General features: G+C 46.0%; 1 protein-coding gene across 2 annotated transcripts; it reads right to left on the bottom strand.

Moving 5' to 3' along the window:
- Nucleotides 1-1,053: 1,053 nt before the first annotated feature.
- LOC102089575 (chromosome-associated kinesin KIF4) lies at nucleotides 1,054-20,573 on the bottom strand. Of its 2 annotated transcripts, none has more exons than XM_065077354.1 (31): nucleotides 20,507-20,573; nucleotides 20,073-20,206; nucleotides 19,855-19,969; nucleotides 19,120-19,310; nucleotides 18,759-18,851; nucleotides 15,110-15,276; nucleotides 14,797-14,891; nucleotides 14,493-14,612; nucleotides 13,111-13,286; nucleotides 12,691-12,752; nucleotides 11,911-12,046; nucleotides 11,347-11,405; nucleotides 11,033-11,138; nucleotides 10,420-10,485; nucleotides 9,935-10,120; nucleotides 9,563-9,666; nucleotides 9,137-9,281; nucleotides 8,503-8,613; nucleotides 7,707-7,790; nucleotides 7,277-7,390; nucleotides 6,912-7,067; nucleotides 6,432-6,526; nucleotides 5,870-5,999; nucleotides 5,475-5,645; nucleotides 5,010-5,117; nucleotides 4,694-4,771; nucleotides 4,498-4,605; nucleotides 3,677-3,835; nucleotides 2,796-2,915; nucleotides 1,999-2,121; nucleotides 1,054-1,415 (listed from the first exon to the last, which is right to left on the bottom strand). In XM_065077354.1, the coding sequence occupies exons 1-31, from the start codon at nucleotides 20,556-20,558 to the stop codon at nucleotides 1,236-1,238; spliced, it is 3,744 nt and encodes a 1,247-aa protein (XP_064933426.1). In that variant the 5' UTR covers nucleotides 20,559-20,573; the 3' UTR covers nucleotides 1,054-1,235. The 2 variants fall into 2 exon arrangements, with proteins under 2 accessions (XP_064933426.1, XP_064933427.1); XM_065077355.1 differs by having other exon boundaries at nucleotides 11,911-12,043.
- Between the last annotated feature and the right edge of the window lie 290 nt (nucleotides 20,574-20,863).

Below are 20,863 nucleotides of genomic sequence, written 5' to 3'. Positions count from 1 at the left end.
TAAACAGTTAGTTAGTCAGTTCTCTCTATCAGGACCACGCGGGTTCTTGTCTTGATCTGCAGGTTTCACGGGTGAGCCGGGTCGGTGCCTCCGAGCTGCTCGCACCGGCGAGAGCCCCACGGGCACAGGTGAAGCTGCTGCGACCCGGAGTGCGCGCCCTCGGAAAGGGAACAGGCTCGGAGTCAAAGGAAAGTTGCATTGCTCATGCATGTTGGTACGAACTGGATTGAGGAGAAACCATGCAGTTACCCTTTGATGGTGATTAAGGACATGTCTGACTAAATCCTGTGCAGAAAAGCCGGCTCTGCTTGCACCAGAAGGCACGTAATTATGAATATTGCGTGGGATACAGAGCTGTGGGAAGGTGCAGGGCCAAGGCACGGTCCATCGCACGCCCAGTGTCAGCCTGAGTTATCACTATTGCCATTGGGGAAAAAAATCAACCACAAACAAACCACAGAAACACATACAAAAAAATGCCAAACACAAAACAGAAAGAAAATAAAAAACAACAACAACAAAACAGAAAGCTCCTCCTGCTATTCTCTCTGTGGGAGGACTTAAATATGAAGAAAGTAACACACGTAGACTGTTAGTTTGGTGTAGAAGTAATGGCTACCCGGCAGAAACCGAGAAGGCTTTTAAACTTGAACTTTGGGACAATATAGGGCAGAAATTAGGGTATAAGATCACGCAATGGAGATAAAGAAGCTAATCGGGGTCCCAATGAGAATTACAAGCAATTTATTGACCATCTTCAAGAGGCCATCAATAAGCAGGTTGAAAACTTAGAAGCTAAGGAAGCACTGGTGTTGAAATGAGCAGTAGAGAATGCGAATGTTTGCTATCAGGGTGTTACCTGCGAGTTTTACAGTACGTGTTACATGCTCCTGTGTGTTGCCTCTCTGCAAATCAAGCAGCTTGTCAGGAATGTGAGTTAATTGTTTTACCGGTTGTTTTTAAGTGTGCCGTAAAGCCTTCTCCCCACTTCTCCCACTCGCGCTGCAAGTTGCCCTGTGCTTCCCCTGCAAGAAAAGGAGCAGCAGCTGCTGGAAGAGTTCAGAGATCCATTTTAATTGCAGAGATCGTACCATGTACATAATCATGTCCAACTAGAAGTCAGCAAGGTTTTACTACCTTTATTAAAGCTACAAAAACTATTTAAAATCACTTCAATTATTGACATAGTGCTAGCGAGGGTCTAATGCACCGCCCGAGAGTGGCCGCTGTGCTCGTCACTCGAACTCCCTGATGGGGGTGCAGCCCGAGAAGAAGCTGGTGTTGCTGCTCAGAATCCTCTTCTTCCTCTTGCCGAGCGGTACCTGGTTCTCCCGGGCCTCCTCGTCCCTCAGGAGGGCGGCGGCAGCGCTGGGCTTCCTCAGGGACACCTCCTGCTCCGTGATGTCCTTCAGCACCTGGCGGAAGAACACGGAGGACGATTTTGGAGCCGCCCTGCAGCAGCAGCTGGCACCCGAGCTCGGGGCAGCACGTACACAGGCTGCCAGGCCAACAGCAAGAATTGCTTCATTTCTTTACTCGACAAAATTCTGAGGACAAATTCGTGAGACGGTGTCTGGAATAGCACAGAGGGCACATGTGGGATGAGGGAATTCATTCAGCTGAGGTGAAATTACAGCTGCCAAGCCTGAGCACCCAATGGCTTAAGAACAGTCACTCTGGATGTAGACAGACGTGATTTTGTCCTGCCGGCCCCTCAGTTACCAGTCTCTGCTTGCTGGGAGGGGCAGCAGGAAAGCGTGTGAAACCCATGTGGCAAAGTTTTAGTACGAAAACTTAAGAATTCAGCAAACTCAAAGCTTAGAGACACAGACTCAAAGCTTAAATACAAGCTGGCTTGACAGCTGTAGTCTGTTTGGAATTTCCTGCCAGCACTCTATCATTCGGGGTCTTTTTTTTCCTTAAGATCTGTCACTAGCCCTAACTAAGGCGTGCGCACATTGCGAACCACTGTTCATTTATTCCAGCGTCAGGCAGTACCTCCGAGGGTGAGGTGATATTCACAGGCTGAAAGAAGGTCCCTCCTGCAGTCACTTCACTGAGGTCTTCAAGTTTGAAGGAACCTCCTGAGTCCCGTGTTTGGTCCTCGCCCAGTAAAGCGTCCTGGGGGCAGCAAAGGTTAAAGACATTTCTACAATATCTAACCTCCCTTCCTTCCCCACCCACCGCTAAAGGAATATCAGGGGTCTCCAAGCCAGCAGCTTGTCAAGTAATTCCTAGTACAGGATGCTGGACACCTTTGTCAGGCAACTAGTTTCATAAAACAGTAATTAAATAATTACTACAGGTGGTCTCTACTTCAAATCTCCAAGAGTGCAGCAGACCCTTCTATCAAGAGTTCTCACTACCACCAGTTGCTCATGAACCTTCCTGATGCTACAATCCCCTCCCTAAATCACCCTTCTGTTCTTAAAACAAAACCAAACAACAAACCCCCTAAAAATTAGTTAAGTTTTTGTGCCATTTAAAGCTAAAGACACAATTTTCATTTACTAAGTGCATAAGGAAGACTTAAATTGTTTGTCTCAGACTCAGGGCTGACAAGTGGGTAAATGTGGGATTTGGGACATTGTGCAAATCTCTATATTCCTGGTACTGCAGCGGAAAACTCTGTCCTCAGTTCCCACTGCTAACCACTGAATTCCAGCAACGTTACACGTTTCAGGACGGTGTGTATGTGGTGTTGCCAAATCACTAACAGCACAAGCGCTGACCTGTTCAGCCAGCTTTGCTCACACTGCTAACAGTTTGGCCGCCGGCCCCCCAGCCCCGCTCACCCGCACGCCGGGGTCCCTGTTCCTGCAGTTGAACAAGTCGCAGCTGCAGCTGTCGCTGCAGCCCAACCCCTGCTTCCTGCAGCCGCAGCGCCTGTTCCCACAGTAGCCCTTGCAGGAGCACTAAGAGAGGAAAACACAACAGAAAAAGAGAGTTCTGTGTAGAAAGAGCTTCATGTTTTATAGACTGAGTCTAGATCGCCACAGCTGGCAGCAAACGAAAGGATGGGACCAGCCCTAAGCTGCCAGGGACCTTTCATTGTCTCACTGTCAGTCCTGCCTCCCAGGAATAAAAAACCAGACCTTTGCAGCTACAGAGCCAACTCTTGCTTCAGTATCCCCACCAAAGCATCTTCTCTTAGTCCTGAGATGAGGTTCTCAGGGCCATGGGGCAGTGCCAGGGCTGGGGAAACTGGTGGACTCGATCTTGAGGGGCTTTTCCAACCAAAATGATTCTGTGATTCTGAACTCAGTTCTGAACTGAGCCGGAATTTGCACTCAGGTTCTACTGGGCTGCGTAAATGAACACAGAAGAACCGCAAACGCTCCTTCCTGCAACACGGCCAAAAAGAACTCCCCAAAACCCAAACCACCCCTAGTACCGTCATTCAGGATTTATCAGGTTGGAAAGCTCCAGTGAAAGGAACTAAAGCTTGACCTTAAAATTCTTAAGCTTTCCTGGGGTAATTGCTGACATTTCCAGTGACTGTCATGAAATGTGTCATAATCTACCCCAACAACCAATATAAACAACGTATAAAGGCTTTTCAGAACAATGGTGGAGATGCAACCGTCTCACAGTTTCTCTGTACACACAGCAGATCCGTAAGGACACAGGCAAGTGACTCCCAGGGAAGAACAAGCCACAGGTAACCAGATCTTACCCCGATCACGACTTTCTTTGCTCCTCTGCCTGGTTTTACCGGAAGCCACTCGGCATCCTCTGCCTCCTCTCCAGTGTCCGAGTCTGAGAACAGCTCTTCCACGTGCATCTCTGGGCATCTTCCACGCGATTTCGCTGTCGTCTGCCGGCCAGTCTTTGGCTACATGCAGAGATCACAAGGGTTGAGGCCCCCGAAGAACAAACAGCGGGTTTATGTTTGACAAGGGCACTTCAGAGGGCCCCAAAGCACGGCCCCATCCCCCTCAGGCAGCCAAGGAGGAGGGAGGGTCAGGGAAAAAACAAAAGATCAAGTTGTCAGGGAATAAAAATTCAATTTGAACTGCTAGAATTTAAAAAAAAAAGTTGACAAAGCCTTGGAAAGTTAATAGATTGGTGTCATAGTCTTGGCAAAATAGTGTCAGATCATTTATTCCTCCCAGCACGAAGATTCATCCCTTTCGCAAGGCAGTGATTACATTTTCTGTGACAGATGCTTTGCTCCATCATTCAGAGACTGGAAATGCTGCAGAGAAGCCACCTGGGTTACTAAGGAGGATACAGAGCCAGATGGAAACAAGTTGGGTTTTTTTTTTCCTCTCTTTTTTTTAAATCCAAAAACTAACACAAGGTATTTTCAGCAGTATTCTGAAAACGGGTATCATCGGGGCTGTCTGAAGTAGAGACCTGGCCCACTTCAATAAATGGAACAAGATGCCTTATAAAAAGCAACTTGGGAGGAAGAAATCAAGATTATTACTGGCCAAGACTGTCTTTTGGAAAAAGCCCAGGTCCAATACAAGCAAGAGAAGTGGGATACAGCACCTTTACTTTGGGTAGAATATAGTCAAAAGAAGAATCTGGGGACTCAGATGACATTTGCTGAGCGTGACGTATCTTCTGTCCACTGGCAACTTGGATAAGCAGCAGTTTCTGTTCAGAGGGACAAAAGTTAGCTTTGCAAATTCGTTAACCCAGCTGCCACGGAGCTCTTATGACTCATGTCTGCACAGATCTCTACCTGTTTAAGAGTTTCATTCTCCTGCAGAAGCTCTTGGTTCTTCTCACAGATCTCCCGCATTTTCTCCAGCTCTTCCTCCTGTTTACATTTATTTAATGGAAGAAAATACAGAAAAAGATACATGAACCACCCCCCCCCGGCTTATTCCAACTCATATAACAATTATCCCCTGGAACCAAGTGAACTGAGCACAATTTTAGCTACAAATGGAAACACTCTCCATCCTCCTGCACCTTCCTCACTCTAAGGCCACCGCTCCGAGTGACAGGTATCCCCGATGGCCACATCTCCCCAAAGCCACGTCCCAACACTCCACCTGGAACTTGACTCGCTCTTGCAGCTTTTTCTCTTGCTCATTCAGTGAATCTTCCAATTGCTTCTCTGCTGTTTCTTTTTGCTGCAGCTGGCTGAGCAGGTACAGAACCTAAAAGCAAATTAACATAGCAAACAGGCGTGAATTCCTGGCCGCTCTAAGGCCTTAGCAATTTCAGAAATATTATTTCTGCCATTTTCAGCGTGATTCTGCCCTGATCTACTTCAAAAGTTATCTGGTGCTCAAGTATGACGTCCTCACTTCAAGCATCACGAAAAGTTATCAGATAAAACAGAAGATAAATGGGGAGATTTCTTGGGTTTTTGTCAGCTGTCCTGCAAGACTTCACCAAACCTCGACCAGCTCACGGCTGGTTTCAGCACAACACTTTGCGTTTATCTCTGAGCAGATCTGGGAATCGGAGCCAAGACACAGGAGCTCTCAAGATGTCCATTCCTCCTGTTTTACCTTCTCCTGGTGTTGTTGCTCCTGCAGCAAACACTGATTTTGGAACTCGGCCTCCATCTCCGCCCTGTGGTTTTGCTCTTCAGTCACCATCTTCTGCATGTCCGAGCAGTTGGCTTTGCTCTGCTGAAGGCTGCTCTCCAACTTGCTCACCTGCACTTTGCAGGAGACCAGCTGGAAGACAAGAGCAAGACGAGCGCTTGGGTCAGTGAGTTCCACGTTTGCAGAGTCTGTTGGGCAGACACGCACCAGTGAAGGCGAAATCAACCTCACCCAGCACAGCAGCACTTCGCTTGAATTCATCTCTGCTATCAGCCTGTAAGTCATATCTTTTTATTTCTGGCTAAGCACTTAAAACCTTTGTTTTTAGTGATAAAATAGGAAAATTCAGAAGTTACCTCTCCAAGGAGATACTTCAAAGCACATTTAGCCTCTAGAATTGTTGCAATGCTGTCCCAACGCTGTTTCACCCGATCTCCACTGTCAGCATCCAAGAGTTTCTGCTGCAGATCCGCTATCTGGGCACTCCTTTGGAAGAACGTGTGTATTTGAGATTATGACACAGGAGAAAACCTGGGCTAGTGTCTGGGCTGTCACCAGCACATTAGACAAAACGGTTCCAGTTAAAATTTTGAGTGCTTAGGGAAGCAGCTGGAGTGTGCAAGGCGACACCAGGGAGCTTCTCCTCCCCTCCCCACTTCCAATTAAAAGTACAGTGTTTCCCTCACACAGAGATGCTCACAAGCATTTAAGCACAAAGCAATTTTAGCAAACAAGCAGTGCCCTCACATCCCCACATTTTGAAATAAAAAAGAATCAAACCAGGAGAAAACACATGGCCTTACTTCATATTTTTTCACTGTCAGTAATTTATTTGACTGCCACAGAAGAACTGTAGGTAGAGATGGGGAAGAAAATGAAGGCAAGGCCCTGCAAATCAGCTTTGTGGTGCTGCCTTACCTGAGCCCCATCTCAGTTTCCAGGCTTTCTATCTGCTTTGATAGGGAAAGGTCCAACTCTGATGTCTGCAAATCTGTGATGCAGTAGGTGCGTCTCTGAGGGATTAGAGCACGGGACAGAAATGAGAAACAGGTGAAGAAATGCACGCAGGACTGGGCTTCCATTTACAGACATTTCAGTAAAGAGGAGCCATCTCTCTGTAGCTTAAATACCATTTTTCCTTCTCGAAAGCATCAAGTCTTTGATAAGGGCTGTGACCCACTCACATGCATCAAATGTGTTGCATTAATTAATAAGTTACATCAGCAACTCTGTTTCCCTGAGATGCCAGGGGACAGTAACAACACGAGCCCTTTTCTTCCAGAGAGGAACCACTTCCATCCCACCTTCTGAAGGGAAAGGTCAGAGAAGAGTGACCAAGTGACAGTACTTGAACAGCCAGAGCTGTGGGACAGGGAAAACGGTATTTCCCTCTCTTACCCGCAGCTTTGGAGGTGGGTTTTCTCCAGCCTCTTTCTTCTCTTTAAGCTGATGGAGCTCCTGTGCCAGGATCTTTCTGTCCTCCAGCAGGTCTGCAAGGTGCCGTCGAGCTTCTTCAGTGCTAACGAGAACCTCTACTTCATTTGCAAGCCAGCTCTGGAGGAAAAAGAAAGAGGAATTTACTGCAGTCTCAACTGCAGAACTGTACCTTCTGAAACGCCTTCGTAGACAAATTCAATAATCACACTGCCTCCTTTAACAGGTAACCCCATGTTTCTCCCCTCTGCTCTCCAGCGTCAACCCCAGCAGCACCGAGCTGAAACTCCATTTGCTCATTGGTGGAATGCACAACATGTATCACCTACTTTGACTCGAGCAGCAACCCCTTCCATTCCCCGGTTTTGAGTTTCCTTCCGTCTCTCGGCAGCCTCCCGTTGTTTCTGCAGAGCATCCTTCAGGCGCTTGTTGGCGGCTGCTGCCTGTAAAACATTTCACACAAGAGCTGAACAGTAGTCACTTCACTCCATGGGCAACAGCTGAAACCAGGAGGTAAACACAGTGCAAGCCAGACATCGGGACACAGGGAAATTTCCCCTTTAGGGAGCAGGTTTAACCAGAGTCCCTCAGAGCCTACAAGCCAGAAGCACGGGGTTTTTCTACAGGGAGAAAAACACCTCCTTCCAGATCTCTAAACCGCTTTTAAGAAGCTTCTGCATATCCTCTTACAACCTCCAACTGTACTCTGCAGACCTCTAGGAACGGTTTGGGAGTTTCTGGTGGATATGCGCTCCTCACCTCTTCCGTTTTCCGCCGAAGTACATTGGCCTGCTTCTGGAAATCACGTTCTAGCTTGAGGAGCTCATACTGCCTCTTGCGATCCTGCAGGGAAATAGTTAAGACAAATGGGAAAAAAAGGACAAAACACAGTAATACCTATTGCCAGTTTCAGGCTTCTTGGAACACAATAATTCCATTTGCTGCTCTGCAATGCAAACGTTTCATGGCACCAGTTTCACTGATCATCACAAGCTTGGAGACAAGAAGGGGCTCCACGCTTCCCATCAAAAAGGTTTAAGGCCTCTGAAGGTTGTAAGAGACTGAAAGCCAGAAGTTTAAGACTTAGTGTCCCGAGCTATTGGGAAGAAAAGTTCCCCCAGAAGAATTTCTGGGAGGCCAGGACTCCAGAGGTACAGATGTTGGCTGCCTATTACACTTGAATGCTACAAGACAGCTGGACTTCATGAACAATTCTCACTGTTTACCTGCAGATTCAGTATTTCTTTGAAAGTTTCAATACCTCCCATTCTGCAGTCAAATCCTACAATTTGAAATACTTACAAATATTAATATATTTGCCTTCTGCTTTAGAGCTGAATCGTGATGTCTGTGTTGACAGCTTTAAGACTGCCAGACACAAGCGGGCGAGTCAATTTACAACAACTGCTGAAAGGTGGCAGCCATATGAACTAATGTTACCTTCAAAGCATTGCCCAGATGTTCTTCAGATGCTCGCAAGTTAAACAAAGCCTTGCAGCAAAGGCTTCCATGGTTTGTTTCACTCTTTGGAGGGAGGTGCAGGTTGGGGACTCACCCGTTCTTTCAGCTGGATCACTTCCTTGTCCTTCTGCTGTTTCCATTGCCTGAATTTCTCAGCATCTTCTTTCATTTGACGCATCAGCTGAACCCTCTGGTTTTTCATGTCCTGAAAATTGGAACGGGCTGGCAGAATCGTCCAGTACTTGCAAGGCCCAGCTGAAGGGCCTTGGACAGATGATACACAAGTCTGTTTTTTGGGAGTGTAAGAAGGGATAGCCCAGGCCAGTGAGAATGGAATGTCGGGCTGGAAAGCCGCCCCCATACGTATGATGTGTGAATGTCCCTGGGCCTGGTCTGTGAATGAGTGGGAATGTAACTGAAACAAACGTAACATGAGTGTGGTGTGTTTTTTAATAACAATTATTAAAAAAACATCTTATGCAACATTCCTGTCCAGGCCTGTGTCTGCAAATCCTATAAACTGCCAATGGCTAACAAAGGCCTCAGCCGGGCTCAGCTCTCTGCTCCGCCCGGCTCTGCGCTCCTTCCTGAACAAGACCTCTGTGTGTGTGTGCACGCTGGCTGCGTCCTGCTGTGTGTCGTTTCTAACGCTGCAGAATGCCTTCTGCCTGGAAGCTGCTTTGCCTGCACTGGAGCAAGCCTGAGAACCGCAGGCTGGGGTTAGTTACCCTGATCTCCTGGTTCAGTTTGGAGACGGTGCGTTCTGTAGATTCCTTCAGCTTCAAGAGCTTCGATTGATCATTCAGCTTTTTCTTAAGCTCACTCATTTGCCCTTCCAGCTCCTGAAGTCTTTTCCGACGCCGTTCACTCAGCCTGCAAAGAAATCAAACACCCACCTAATTACCACTATTCTCAAACAAGTGCTCTCCAACTTTAGAGACACCATATGGAAAATGAAGCAGTTGTGTATTCTCATCTTTCCCACTGATTAAAGCCATCATGCAGTTCATACAACTCACATGGCATGTTAAAGGGATGCATTTGCATCAAAATAAGAGCTTTACAAATAGTTGAAGTACGTGCAAGACAATGAATCTTTGCAGGTGCATTAACACAGTTTCTGGTGCTATCAGCACCTCTTTGCACACTCTTACTTGGCTTGGTTGATGTCCTTCTTGGCCATGTGCAGAGCAGAGAGCAGCTCCTCCTTTTCTTTTTGCAAGTTGCTGACCTCCAACTCCAGATCCTTGATATTAGTCTAGAAAGGACAAGAGTAGTAAGCCTCCAAATAAAAACCCTGAAATTCCATCCCAAGGCAAAGCTTTAAGACGGGAGGCCTTGAGAAACCACATTCCTTCCCAAGAGGCTGTAAACCACCCAGTTTACAAGCAGAGTGTCCAAAGGGCTAGTTCTCCGTACACTGAAATCTTAGTTAGAACCCGTCCCTCCTCAGCAAGGAGCAGCTGCATTAATGAGGGAAAATTAACCAAACACGTCCTTACCAGAACTATTTCAGAAGAGTTTACCTGGTACTGGGACTGAATGGGCTCCAGCTGATTATCGTTCTGTGCCATTTTTTTGGCCAGCGCCTCTTTCAGAGTCAGAGCTTTATTCAGTTCAAGCAGCTCTTTGGACATCTGTGCTTGACGGAGAGCGTGTTGAGTGGTGAAGTCATCCGAGGTTCTCGTGGTGTCCTGGCCCATTTCTGCATCCTGGAGGAGACACAGCGATGAGCAGGAGAGGCCGCTCAACATCTCTTGCACTCCATGAGCACAGTTTTTGCAGAAGACTTCCAATACGTTTTTTATATCAAAAGTTAGATATTCAGAAATGAGAACAGGTTGTTGATCCTGAACACGTTGAACAAATAAGAGTATAAAAAGGCAGCACACAGAAAAGGGAGACATGCTATTTACCAAAGATTTGGATTAGGAAACTAGCAAAGGATGCAAATAAAAGAGTGATGGGGGGATAAAAACATGCTCTGCACAGCCGGACTCCCCTGACTTACAGCTGCAGCATCCTGTTGAGAGTTTCCCATCTCTGCAGCAGCTTCCACTGTAGCAGCATTTTCACTCTATATAGGACAAAGAGAAAAAAATTTTGGCAGAAAGTGGAAAATGAAGTAGCTGGACAAGGCTTTCTTTCTAGTTGTCCCTGAAGTCCAGCACTGGCAGCTGCCTCCTCACAAAAGTGAGGAGTCTGGGAACAGGGGAAACGTCTAACAAGTGAGAACAGAGAAGTTCCTCAATTAGACAAAGATTTGGCACCTGCTATGGAACAATTCCAGGTCTCTGCAATTTCAGTCCCTCATTAAAACTACCAAGTTTCTAACTCGAATCCCAGCTTTTGGACTGTAAATCCTTGCTCATCTCCCACTATCAGATTATTTTATGGAGACTCCTCCTTTTCCCCCACCATGTGCAGCCACTCAAGCACAAATGGCCTTTCTGCAGCATTAAAAGCCCGGCAGGGCAGCTGGTTTTGAAGTAATTTAATGCATGTCATTCTTGGGCTCCTTAAGCAAAGCTTCTGCAAAGCTTCAGCAGATTGGCACAAGAACCCTGGGTATCCACAGTAAACTCGCCTGGCACACACCCTTCTCCCTCTGGATTCACTCTTACCTGCAACTGAGCCAACACTTGTTGCAGATTGCGAATCACCTCAACATTCTCTTTCAGTTCCTCATCTTCCACAGTCTCCACCAGCTTCTGCAGATCCAGCTTGCACCTGCAATGCAGACACGGGGATGAGTCTCTGAGTGTTAGATGGCACATTTGTGTCACACGTGCCAATAAGGAACAACTTTCCCCACTGCACATACAAACGAGCTCTGGATGAACAAACACAAATTGACCGTATCCAGTTTATTCCGACAAAAACATTTAATGCTGAAAGACATTTCCTCAGCATGAGCGGGGCGTGGAAGGAGACTTACACAGCATGCTGCTGAAGTTGTTCGAGCTTGGCATTCATCTTCTCATTTTCTTGTTCTGTCTAAGAGAAGTCAGAAATATACTGAATTGTAGGAAAAGCGACACAGGAAGTCACAAAACAGCTAGCTTACTTGTAGTGGAAGATATGTTGTCACTCTGGCAAATCAGTGTACTGAAAAGAACTCGCATGATCATCCCCAGCAGGTTGTTTAGACTAAACACTCTTTTTCACAGCAATGAATCCAAACAAAGCAGAGTGGGGTGAGAAAGAGAGAAGAGAGTGAGCACTTGTGCAAGTGTTGGTATTGAAAATGCTAAAGCCACAGAAGAGCTGCAAGGTTCAGGCCTACTTTTCCCCATTGGAATCACCAGATCTACAGGCTCCAAGAGGCTCTGGAGGACTTTCGGTTCTGACTAATAGCTGGAGATTTGAAATAAATGTGAAAGGAACATTAAAGATAGAGATTCCTAACACACCATTAGTACAGGAGCTCCTATGGATTAATCTTCAGCTAAAAGGGGGAAGCCATGCAACTGAAAGCTCTTCCTGAGTACCTGAACCTTACCAGAATGATCCTCTCCAGCATCTGTGCTGTCTGTCCAGCAGCATCGCTCAGCCCTTGGCTCAGCTTTTGATTCTCTTCCATTAGCGACTGGTTCTTCTCCATCAGGGACTGGAGGTTCTCTGAAGGCGCCATACTACTGAAATATTAAGAACCAGTTTGCTTGCAAACGTGACTTCACTAGAGGTTTGTAACAGCACTGAAGTTACCTTCAACTTTCCTAAATAACTTACAATAGATATAGGTTGTAGCAGATGAACAGAACTAACTGGAGGAAGCCTAATCTGAATTCAAAAACTTAAGTAATGCAGCATAGCAAAAGTAGACATTTGCAAGAGAAGAAAACACCCTTTTTTGAAACAATAATGCTGTTTAAGCAGTGGCAAGTCTGTAAACTGCATGTACTTGGGTTTTGAAACAACCTCAGAAGACAAAACCTACAGAATCCAACTCTTCTCTCCATTTTGTGCTTTTAAGAACAACGGTGCCCTATATTTAGAGGTGGGGGAGAGGAAAAATAGAGGGATGGATGGGTCTGAGAAACAGATAGTTAAGAGACATTGTCTAGTTCCCCTCATGTTTCCTACAACAGATTTTTGCATGGAATTCCAGTAAGCATGACAAAAAGAAGAACAAAAAGAGAAAAAAAGTCTAGATGCTATTAGAAAGCAACTAGTTTGGTCTACCCTCACTCTCCAGCACTGCCTGGAGCAAAGGAGATCTAGAGCCTGTGCTGGTGCGTCACAGCCACCAGACCACTGAGAATTAATCTACAAATCTTACTTGATGGACACGGGGAGGGTCCCTCCGTGGGCCTGCAGCAGTAACACCTGTAGCTGTTGAACCTAGAAAGACAAACAATTGCTACTTGTAAATCTCTCCCACGTACTAACTGGAACACTATTAAAATCCTTAATATCCACAACTGTTCTTTTAGCATTAGCTGGGGAAAGGAACCGCATTGCTACAGTATTTCATGTAATTCACTCCTAAAAAAACCCAAGAGCTCCCTGAGGAATGCTCAGATCAGAGGATGCGAAGCCAGCACAGACAGCTGAAAGGAGCCGAAGGGCAGGTCTCTCGCTTTGCTGACCCAATGCTCTGCTATTACCACTCACATGAGAGAAACTCATTGCTTGCCTTCCTAAGCTACTTGAACAGAGGACAGATCTGCTCCTCTCCCCTGAAGAAAGCACCCAGTACCTGCTGCTTCAGATGATGCAGCTCAGCCGCCTGCGGATCAAGGTTGACAATTGGTTTATTTTTTATTTTTCTTGCTCTGTCAGCATAACGCAAGGTATTCAGGGTTTCTTCTAGATTGGAATCTGCTGGGCTCACACAGGCAATCATGAGAGTGTGGCTGTTACCACCCAGAGAATCTGAGAAGGAAAACAAGGCACAGCACTTTGAGAGAGCAAGAACGACCAGAAAAATATCAGCACTGAGGTATCTAAAACCACACGAGTGCGTATCCATGCTACAGGTAGAAAACATCTCGCTGTAGATACAGAAAGCAGATGACAATGAACACACAACAGCTACCTGTAGTTGTGTGACATTGTCACCTACTTTGTCCTCTGCCCCAGTCAGTATTTAAGAGCTTTATTTTGAAAGCCAAAGTTCCAAAGTTACATCTCAGCTCTACGCACCGATGATTTCACTTCAGAATCCCCAGTAATCTTCTTGTCCCGTTGAGTAACATCTGCAATTACTGTAATTTCTGTGCACAATTTCTGGCATAGTTCTTTCTGATTTCCCACACTATAACAACTCAAGACCTCCGTTAATATCCAGACATCCAAATTCACAGTCTTCAAATTTAAAGAATTATTGGCTAAGAACCTGTTTGTTCAGACCATCAAGCTGCATGGAATTTTAGCCTTTGGTTGTACACTAACGCATATTGGCTACATAAAATTTTTGATCAGAAAAAGAAAGGGCTCCACATCCAGTTCTGCATAAGACAGTTCCTTTTTAATAAATGTTTTCAGATATGGAAAATACTGAAGATCCTAACTTTTTGTACTGAGTTATTTAACTACCAAAAAATCCCAGTAAATCGCATTACTACAGCTATACCCACACTAAAGGCTAATTTAAATAAAATGTATTCAAGGACTACCACAGCTATGGAAAATTAAGTACCACGAAGACTAGATACTCAGACTAAGAAAACAAAACACAAATATGAAGCACACAGTGAAGGCACAGACAGCTTGAGCTTCATTCTGGTTGTGACAACCTCCAGCAAGCAGCTATAATCAGGGCATAATAACAGACCTCTGCTTCCAGACTTCTCATATTCCTTCTCCCTCCCTCAAAAAAAGCACTGAAATTGTCTAATTTCCTCCCATCACCTAGGAACTGCAAAAGAGCAGGACCCATCAGTGAGCATCAGTGCATCTGTAACCTAAAAATAAAGAGTGAAGGAAAGGTCTCACTGCAGTGAGAAGAGGAACTAAACCAGTAGAAGTAATCCCTTTGTCAACACTTTGAACTGCAGTTGTACGGCTGTTGGTTTTTTTGCTGCTTTGTTAATTAAAGCACATCTGTACATTTAGGCTTGATCACCACCTGTCTCTTACCTTGCAGCAGTCTCGTTAGCTTTGAGTCTCTGTAGGGGACAAAGCCACCCTTTTTGTTTTCGTCACCAAGAGCGCTAATTACGTTCCCCAGGCAGAGAAGCCCTCTGTTTATGTTGATGCCTGCATGCAAACAGATGACAGTGAGCAGGAACTGGTCATTTTATGTCCTTTTTACAAAAATTTAAGGCTAAAGAAAGCACATTATAAAGGTTAAAGAACTGCTATGTTTTTCCTGACAAGGACTCAATTTATTAACTCAAAAATGGTAAGAAACCCAAGCTACGCCAGCCCTTTTCCTACAGACCTTCTTTTAGTCGGTCTCCCTCAGCCTTGGTCTTCTTTTGTCTCTCAGAGCCAGCAAGATCAACCAAATGTAACTTACAGCGAAAACTGGTGTTCCTGTGGTAGAAATAGTTTATTTTACTCTCTCGAGTAAACATGCAGTTAGGGAAGGAGCAGCCCAGTGGTTACCCGGCTGAAAGATGTATTTCTTACCAGAGACAGCCAAAGAAATTAACTGCCTCAAGAGCAGGAGTTGATCCAAGACCAGGAGAGAATGACAGGACTATGAAATTTTGAGTAAGTCTGATTCCCAACAGCTGCGTGATCACACTTACTTGTCATTTTTCTTTTTCTGATCGATGCAAATGGTGAAGATGGCATGGGAGCGAGAGGACTGGGAGTTCATCGCTGTGGCGGCCACTGTTCTGGAGTTGTTCCCTTGCTCTAGGCAGGACACAGTATCTTGGACATGGGTGACATTTCTTTCTGTTAGCCCTACAATCTGCAGCCAGGAAGAAAGCAGCATTTATCCTCTCCTTCCCCGGTGAGCAGCACAAGATCACACTAAACAAAACTATTAACAGATCATAGGTACAGGCGTCCCACACACCCACGCCGTGCGTACCACAGCGGACAATCCACCCCACCAACTGGAACTGTGTGAAAGCAGCACAACTGACGGATGGAAGTTGAAATACAAAACAGGTAGAAAAAGCAAGAAGCAGCACGATGATTTCCTGTACTACAGTATAAACACACATCTCTACAAAACCACCAAGAACTTGAGCACTCCAACAGTTTCCCCTCGGATCCCTTTGTTGCACACTACATCTGCCAAAAGACAAGGGTTGCAACAGAGTTTGAAATCTGGTGAGGACCTGAAGTACAACATTCTGATATTCACCTAAATCAGCCTTCAAAAATAGTCAGAATAGGACTTCCAAGTGGCTTTGTCATGAATGTCTGACCCTATTGGTCTTGCTTTTTGAACAAACTTAAGGATCACCAATAACTTTAGGACCATCAGTAGTTTCATTTATATAAAGCAGCGTGCAAGAACGGAGACACTCATGTGACAACCTTGAAGTGCTCCCCCCATCCCAATTCAAACAAAGAATGATGTTACACCTTAAACACCGAGTTTTTGACACTTTGGGCAGAAAAGATAGATGCCTGTGTCTTTCCTTTCCCAAGGTTTTGTGAAATGAAACATAGATTTTTAAGAGAGGCAATTAAGTGTTGCTGTGAAGGCCTCATGGCCCAAGTGCGATGATGGAGATGAACCACCTGTTGGACAACCAACTACCAGAAGAAACCACAAACCAACAGCTAACCCCGACAGGCAAAACAACTCACTTCTGGTCAGTACTGGGAACTTTCTCTAAGTTCAAAGACCCCAGACTCATTTCCAGAAGAGTCTTCCTAATTAACATGATGAGTGAACAGAGGGAGGAGATGAACCATCCTCTCCTATCTCACATGTAAATGAACTGGGTTATAAAATGACCTCATATGTGACATGAGATGGTGGCATGTACCAAAATCTTCAGCATGTCCCCCCCTTCCAGAGGATGGCACAACCTATGGAGCAGTGATATCTTTCTCTCTCTGACACCTTAGTCTAACATATCTACTTTATTTTTCTTCTCTCTCTCTCTTTTCCTCCTTCTTGACAATTGTAAGTTCTGCTGCTAAAGCCTTATTAAGCTTTATGATATAACAACTTACTTTCACCAAGTCACTAATTGCTGTAATTTGTATTTGTATTCCACCAAGAGCTTTTAGTAAATTCATAATTGGATCGGACCTCTGGAGTGACTGTCTGCCATTCACTTTGCATTACCGCACAGAAATACCCAGAGTTAACTCGCACCTGATCTCACTTGGTGAGACAGGGCACGCGTCACGTTCAGAGTTAACTCATCCTTCATCCCATCTGGTGGGACGGGACAGTTTTTTGATACCAGGAGTGGGGTTTTCTGTGAGAAGTGGTTTTAGAGGTCTCCAAAGCAGACAGAAGCCTGGCTGACAATGGAGAACTGGCCTGTGCCATGTTCTCCGGCAGTGGGTCACGGCATCCCAGGTTAAGCCAGACCTAGACAGCTCCCCATTGTTGAGTTTACTAAAAGATTATAAGGCTTGCCCAACTCCTGAGGATCTTAGGTGGGCATCGGGACATCAGTCGTCCCCAGAGATTGTAACTGAGCGAATATGGGACTTGGCAAAAGAAAACAGGTTTAAGATCTTTGCTGTTTTGGGAGCTGCACTGATAGCTGCCCAGAAAGACAAGCAAGGGATTAAATCATTGCAGATAGAGTTGGCAGCAGAGTGTTCTAAGCAGCAGAGGTAGAATAAGCAGAGGGAGAAGTAGCTGATAACAAATTAATCACAGAAACTTGCAGAACAGCTCGCAAGATGCTTTTCATTATTAACCTGTTTTCTTTGCAGGTATCTGTTTAAACATATCACAGTTTAATTAAGTCTTTGCCTGTTCTATGGTACAGTAAGCTCACAGACTGTTAAATCCAGAGAATACATAGACCCAAAACATACATTTTGTTATGATACAGAAGACTGTGAGCAATTTAGCTCTTTTCTGTGCAAACGTGGTGATAAGATTTTGTGTGTGATAGCTGTTACTTTTCTTTCTAGCCTACTAGCTTTATTCCAGCATCCAGACTTGCGCAGCTCTGTGACAGGCTGTGTCTCATCTCAATGTACTAAATTTGGCTTTTTTGTACGTACACCAGATAAAGAAGTCTGTTTTGGAGTAAAAGTTGTAGCAACCCATATGAGATGCTAATAAAAGCCGTGCCCAGCCCAGCTCACTGAAGAACAGCACGGGCAGGTGCCGATGGGGCTCCAGCCTGGCTGACCTGTTTTGTCAGGGAGACCCAGCGGTGCCTCCACCCGGCTGAGCACCAAACAGCTCAAAGCTGCAATGGTAGAAAAAAAAAAAATTGAGATATTGTCTTGAAGAAGTTGAATTGTGATCTGTTTGCATATTTGAAATTGGTACTTGGTTTGCAGATCTGAACTCAGTACTTTAGTTTGTGTATTTATATCTGGTACCAAAATAATTTTGTTTGGGGAGATAATTACAAAATGGGAACCAGTTCTGCTACTGAAGTATCATCTTGCTCCCCCCTTAAGATGCAGCGTTACACATTAGAGCAAATTTGTGTGGGGAATCCTCTGATAAAACAAAGTCTGAAATTATATTGTATTCAGTTATGGCCTGAATGTGGGATTCTGGGTTATAGTGCTGTATTGCAATTAATGTTGTTTTGCAGAACTTTGGAAAATGAGGTGAAGTACAGTAGTGTATATTAGCTTTTTAAAACTAAACGCTGTGATGGACGTGAACTTGGGAGGGGGTGCTTTAGAAAGCTGCTTGAATATGATTTGGTTCTATAAAAATGAAAACAATGGATTGATGTTTAATATGCTGTTTATTGACATGTGTAAGAAGTTGCAAAAGGTAAATGGGGCTGAGGAATGTAAAAGGAATACCTGTTGCTCAGCTAATTGGAATTGCATGTAGAATATATAATAGCAGGAACAAAATTTTAAAAACTAAAAGAGGCAAAAAGAGCCCAGGCCTGTGCTGTACAGCTCAAACATAAATTTCAGACCTCTGTCAAGCTGCAAGATAAACTCAGCTCACTGTAACAGAGGAGTCTGCCAAGGCCTGGCAGCTCCACTTGCCAAGTCACTAATCACTGTAATATGTATTCCACCAAGAGCTTTTAGTAAATCCATAATTGAATTGGACCTCTGGAGTGATTGTCTGTCACTCACTTTGCTTTAACACACAGAAATACCCAGAGTTAACTCACACCTGATCTCACCTGGTCAGACCAGGTGCACATCACATTGAGTTAACTCATCGCACCTGATGGGACAGGACAACTCATTTCACCAAAACACGTCTCCCAAGCCAGGGCACTCCCTCCTGTCCCCACATCTAACAGGGCAACTGACCTTTATGCCCTCTTTGGGATCTTCCCGTATACTGATTTGACAAGATCGTTCTCTTGATGGGCACAGCAGGTCCAGAATATCCTCGTTGTAGATCTGAAAGCATCAGAGCAGCAGCTCAGAGTCAGCAGCCTCGCAAGAGGAAGACATACAGTTACGCTGAAGTCATGGCTAATTTTACACGACGTTCTATTCATTTTACATTCAGAGAAAGATCCCTAGGGCTCAAAATCTAGTTCCTGACATGATCTTGTGTAGTCTCACATTTTGATTTGATAAATGTGTCTTACTTGAAGGAGGTGACCTCATCAAAACTCACTTTATCTGCAATTCTTTACAAGAGTTTGAAAATCAGAACTTTTACCTCTAGATAAGAAACTTTGAGGTCGAATTCCCAATCCTGCCTTTGCTCCTTCTCCTTAAACAGCAGTTTGATTACCCGAGGGATGACCCCCACGCTAGGTTCATCCTCTTGATTGGCCGTGTATGTACCTCCCATGGAATACGTTTTCCCAGATCCTGTCTGTCCATAGGCCAAGACAGTCGCATTATACCCTGGGGGAACAAAGGACACCAGAGGAGACGGTCACGTGGGAACCAGAAGCAGCTTTGACAAACAAAGCTGCATTCTACTAACAGGATCCTTCCAAAAAAGTTCGCAACATCAAGGGGAAAAAGCCCGTTAAAAGCTCCTTAAAGCACTGATATAATTATTATTGCAGCTTTTCTTTAAGACTGTGCTGTTGCTTTACTAGAGCCAGTGACAGAAACACTCTGTAATTCTCTGTCATCCCAGCTCCACTGCAGCACTGGTAACAGCTCCTGGCATAGAAAGCTTATCAACTCATTATATCATTCTTGATGAAATTCGCTTGCCTTACATAAACTGCTTCAGGAACCAAAATGACCCAGTGAACACACACAAGTCATCTTGACTTCTTACTAGAGTCAGCGTCTAGATAGCACAAGACTATTTCCCAAGAACACCAAAGAAAAAATGAGTTAAAATGGAGAATTAAACAGCACCTTCTTCCACACAGCTGAGCCCACCAAAATCCCCAGTATTTTAAAACAGAGTTGGACCCTGATTACCACAAACCTTCAAAGATGCCCCGTACGAGAGGCGCGACAGCCGTGTTGAAAACTTCCTCTTGTTCAACTGAGGGGTCGAACACGTAGTCATATGTGAAGGACTTATCATTACCTACAACCACCTGCGGTGAAGAAGAGAACAGACAGCGCTGGCTGAGCCACCCCAGCACCCCGGGGCAGGGAGAGGGGACAAGGACCGACCCCCAGGCACAAGGCCTGTCTCACCTGCGGCTCCCCCGGCACGAAGGACAGGCACAGCTGGCACCCTTCGCTGGTCTCCTTGGACACCAGGGGCCGGCAGCGCAGGGCCACCCGCACCGGGATCCACTTCTCATCTTCTCTCACCATCTTCAGCCACCCTGCGGAGAGCGGAACCGTCTGAGGCCTCGCAGGGGCAGCGCCCAGGGATGCCGGGAGGCACCGCCCCGGCGGGGGCCAGCGCGGCGACCCCCAGCCCTGCACGCCGCGGCCTAGGCAGGAGCAGCCTCAGGCTCGACCCCGCAGACCGCGCCCAGCCCCGGGCCAGGCCCTCCGCGCTCCCCGCGACACCACCAGGAGAAGCCGGGGAGGATGAAGGAGGAAAAGACGTGGGGGAAAGAGGGGGAACGCGGCCACCACCAGCCCAGCAGCGGCCCCGTCCCGCCCGGCCCGTAACGCACCCGCAGCCGCCGCCGCCCGTTGGTGAAGGGGTGCCGCAGCAACCGCCAACATTTAAAAACGGAGCCGTGCGTCGGGGGGCGGGGCCGTGCGTCAGGGGGCGGGGCGCAGCCATGGCGGGCCGGCTGCCCTACGACGGCTTCCCGGGGGATTTCCTGCCGCCCTACCGGAGCCGCCGAACGACGTGAGGGGGCGCAGCTGCGGAACAGGCTCGGAATCAAAGGAAAGTTGCATTGCTCATGCATGTTGGTACGAACTGGATTGAGGAGAAACCATGCAGTTACCCTTTGATGGTGATTAAGGACATGTCTGACTAAATCCTGTGCAGAAAAGCCGGCTCTGCTTGCACCAGAAGGCAC

The sequence above is a fragment of the Columba livia genome, chromosome 12 (assembly GCF_036013475.1).
Source record: "Columba livia isolate bColLiv1 breed racing homer chromosome 12, bColLiv1.pat.W.v2, whole genome shotgun sequence".
Classification (NCBI taxonomy): domain Eukaryota; kingdom Metazoa; phylum Chordata; class Aves; order Columbiformes; family Columbidae; genus Columba; species Columba livia.
The sequence above is the reverse complement of the archived record's forward strand: the minus strand, read 5'-3'. Positions and strand labels throughout refer to the sequence as shown.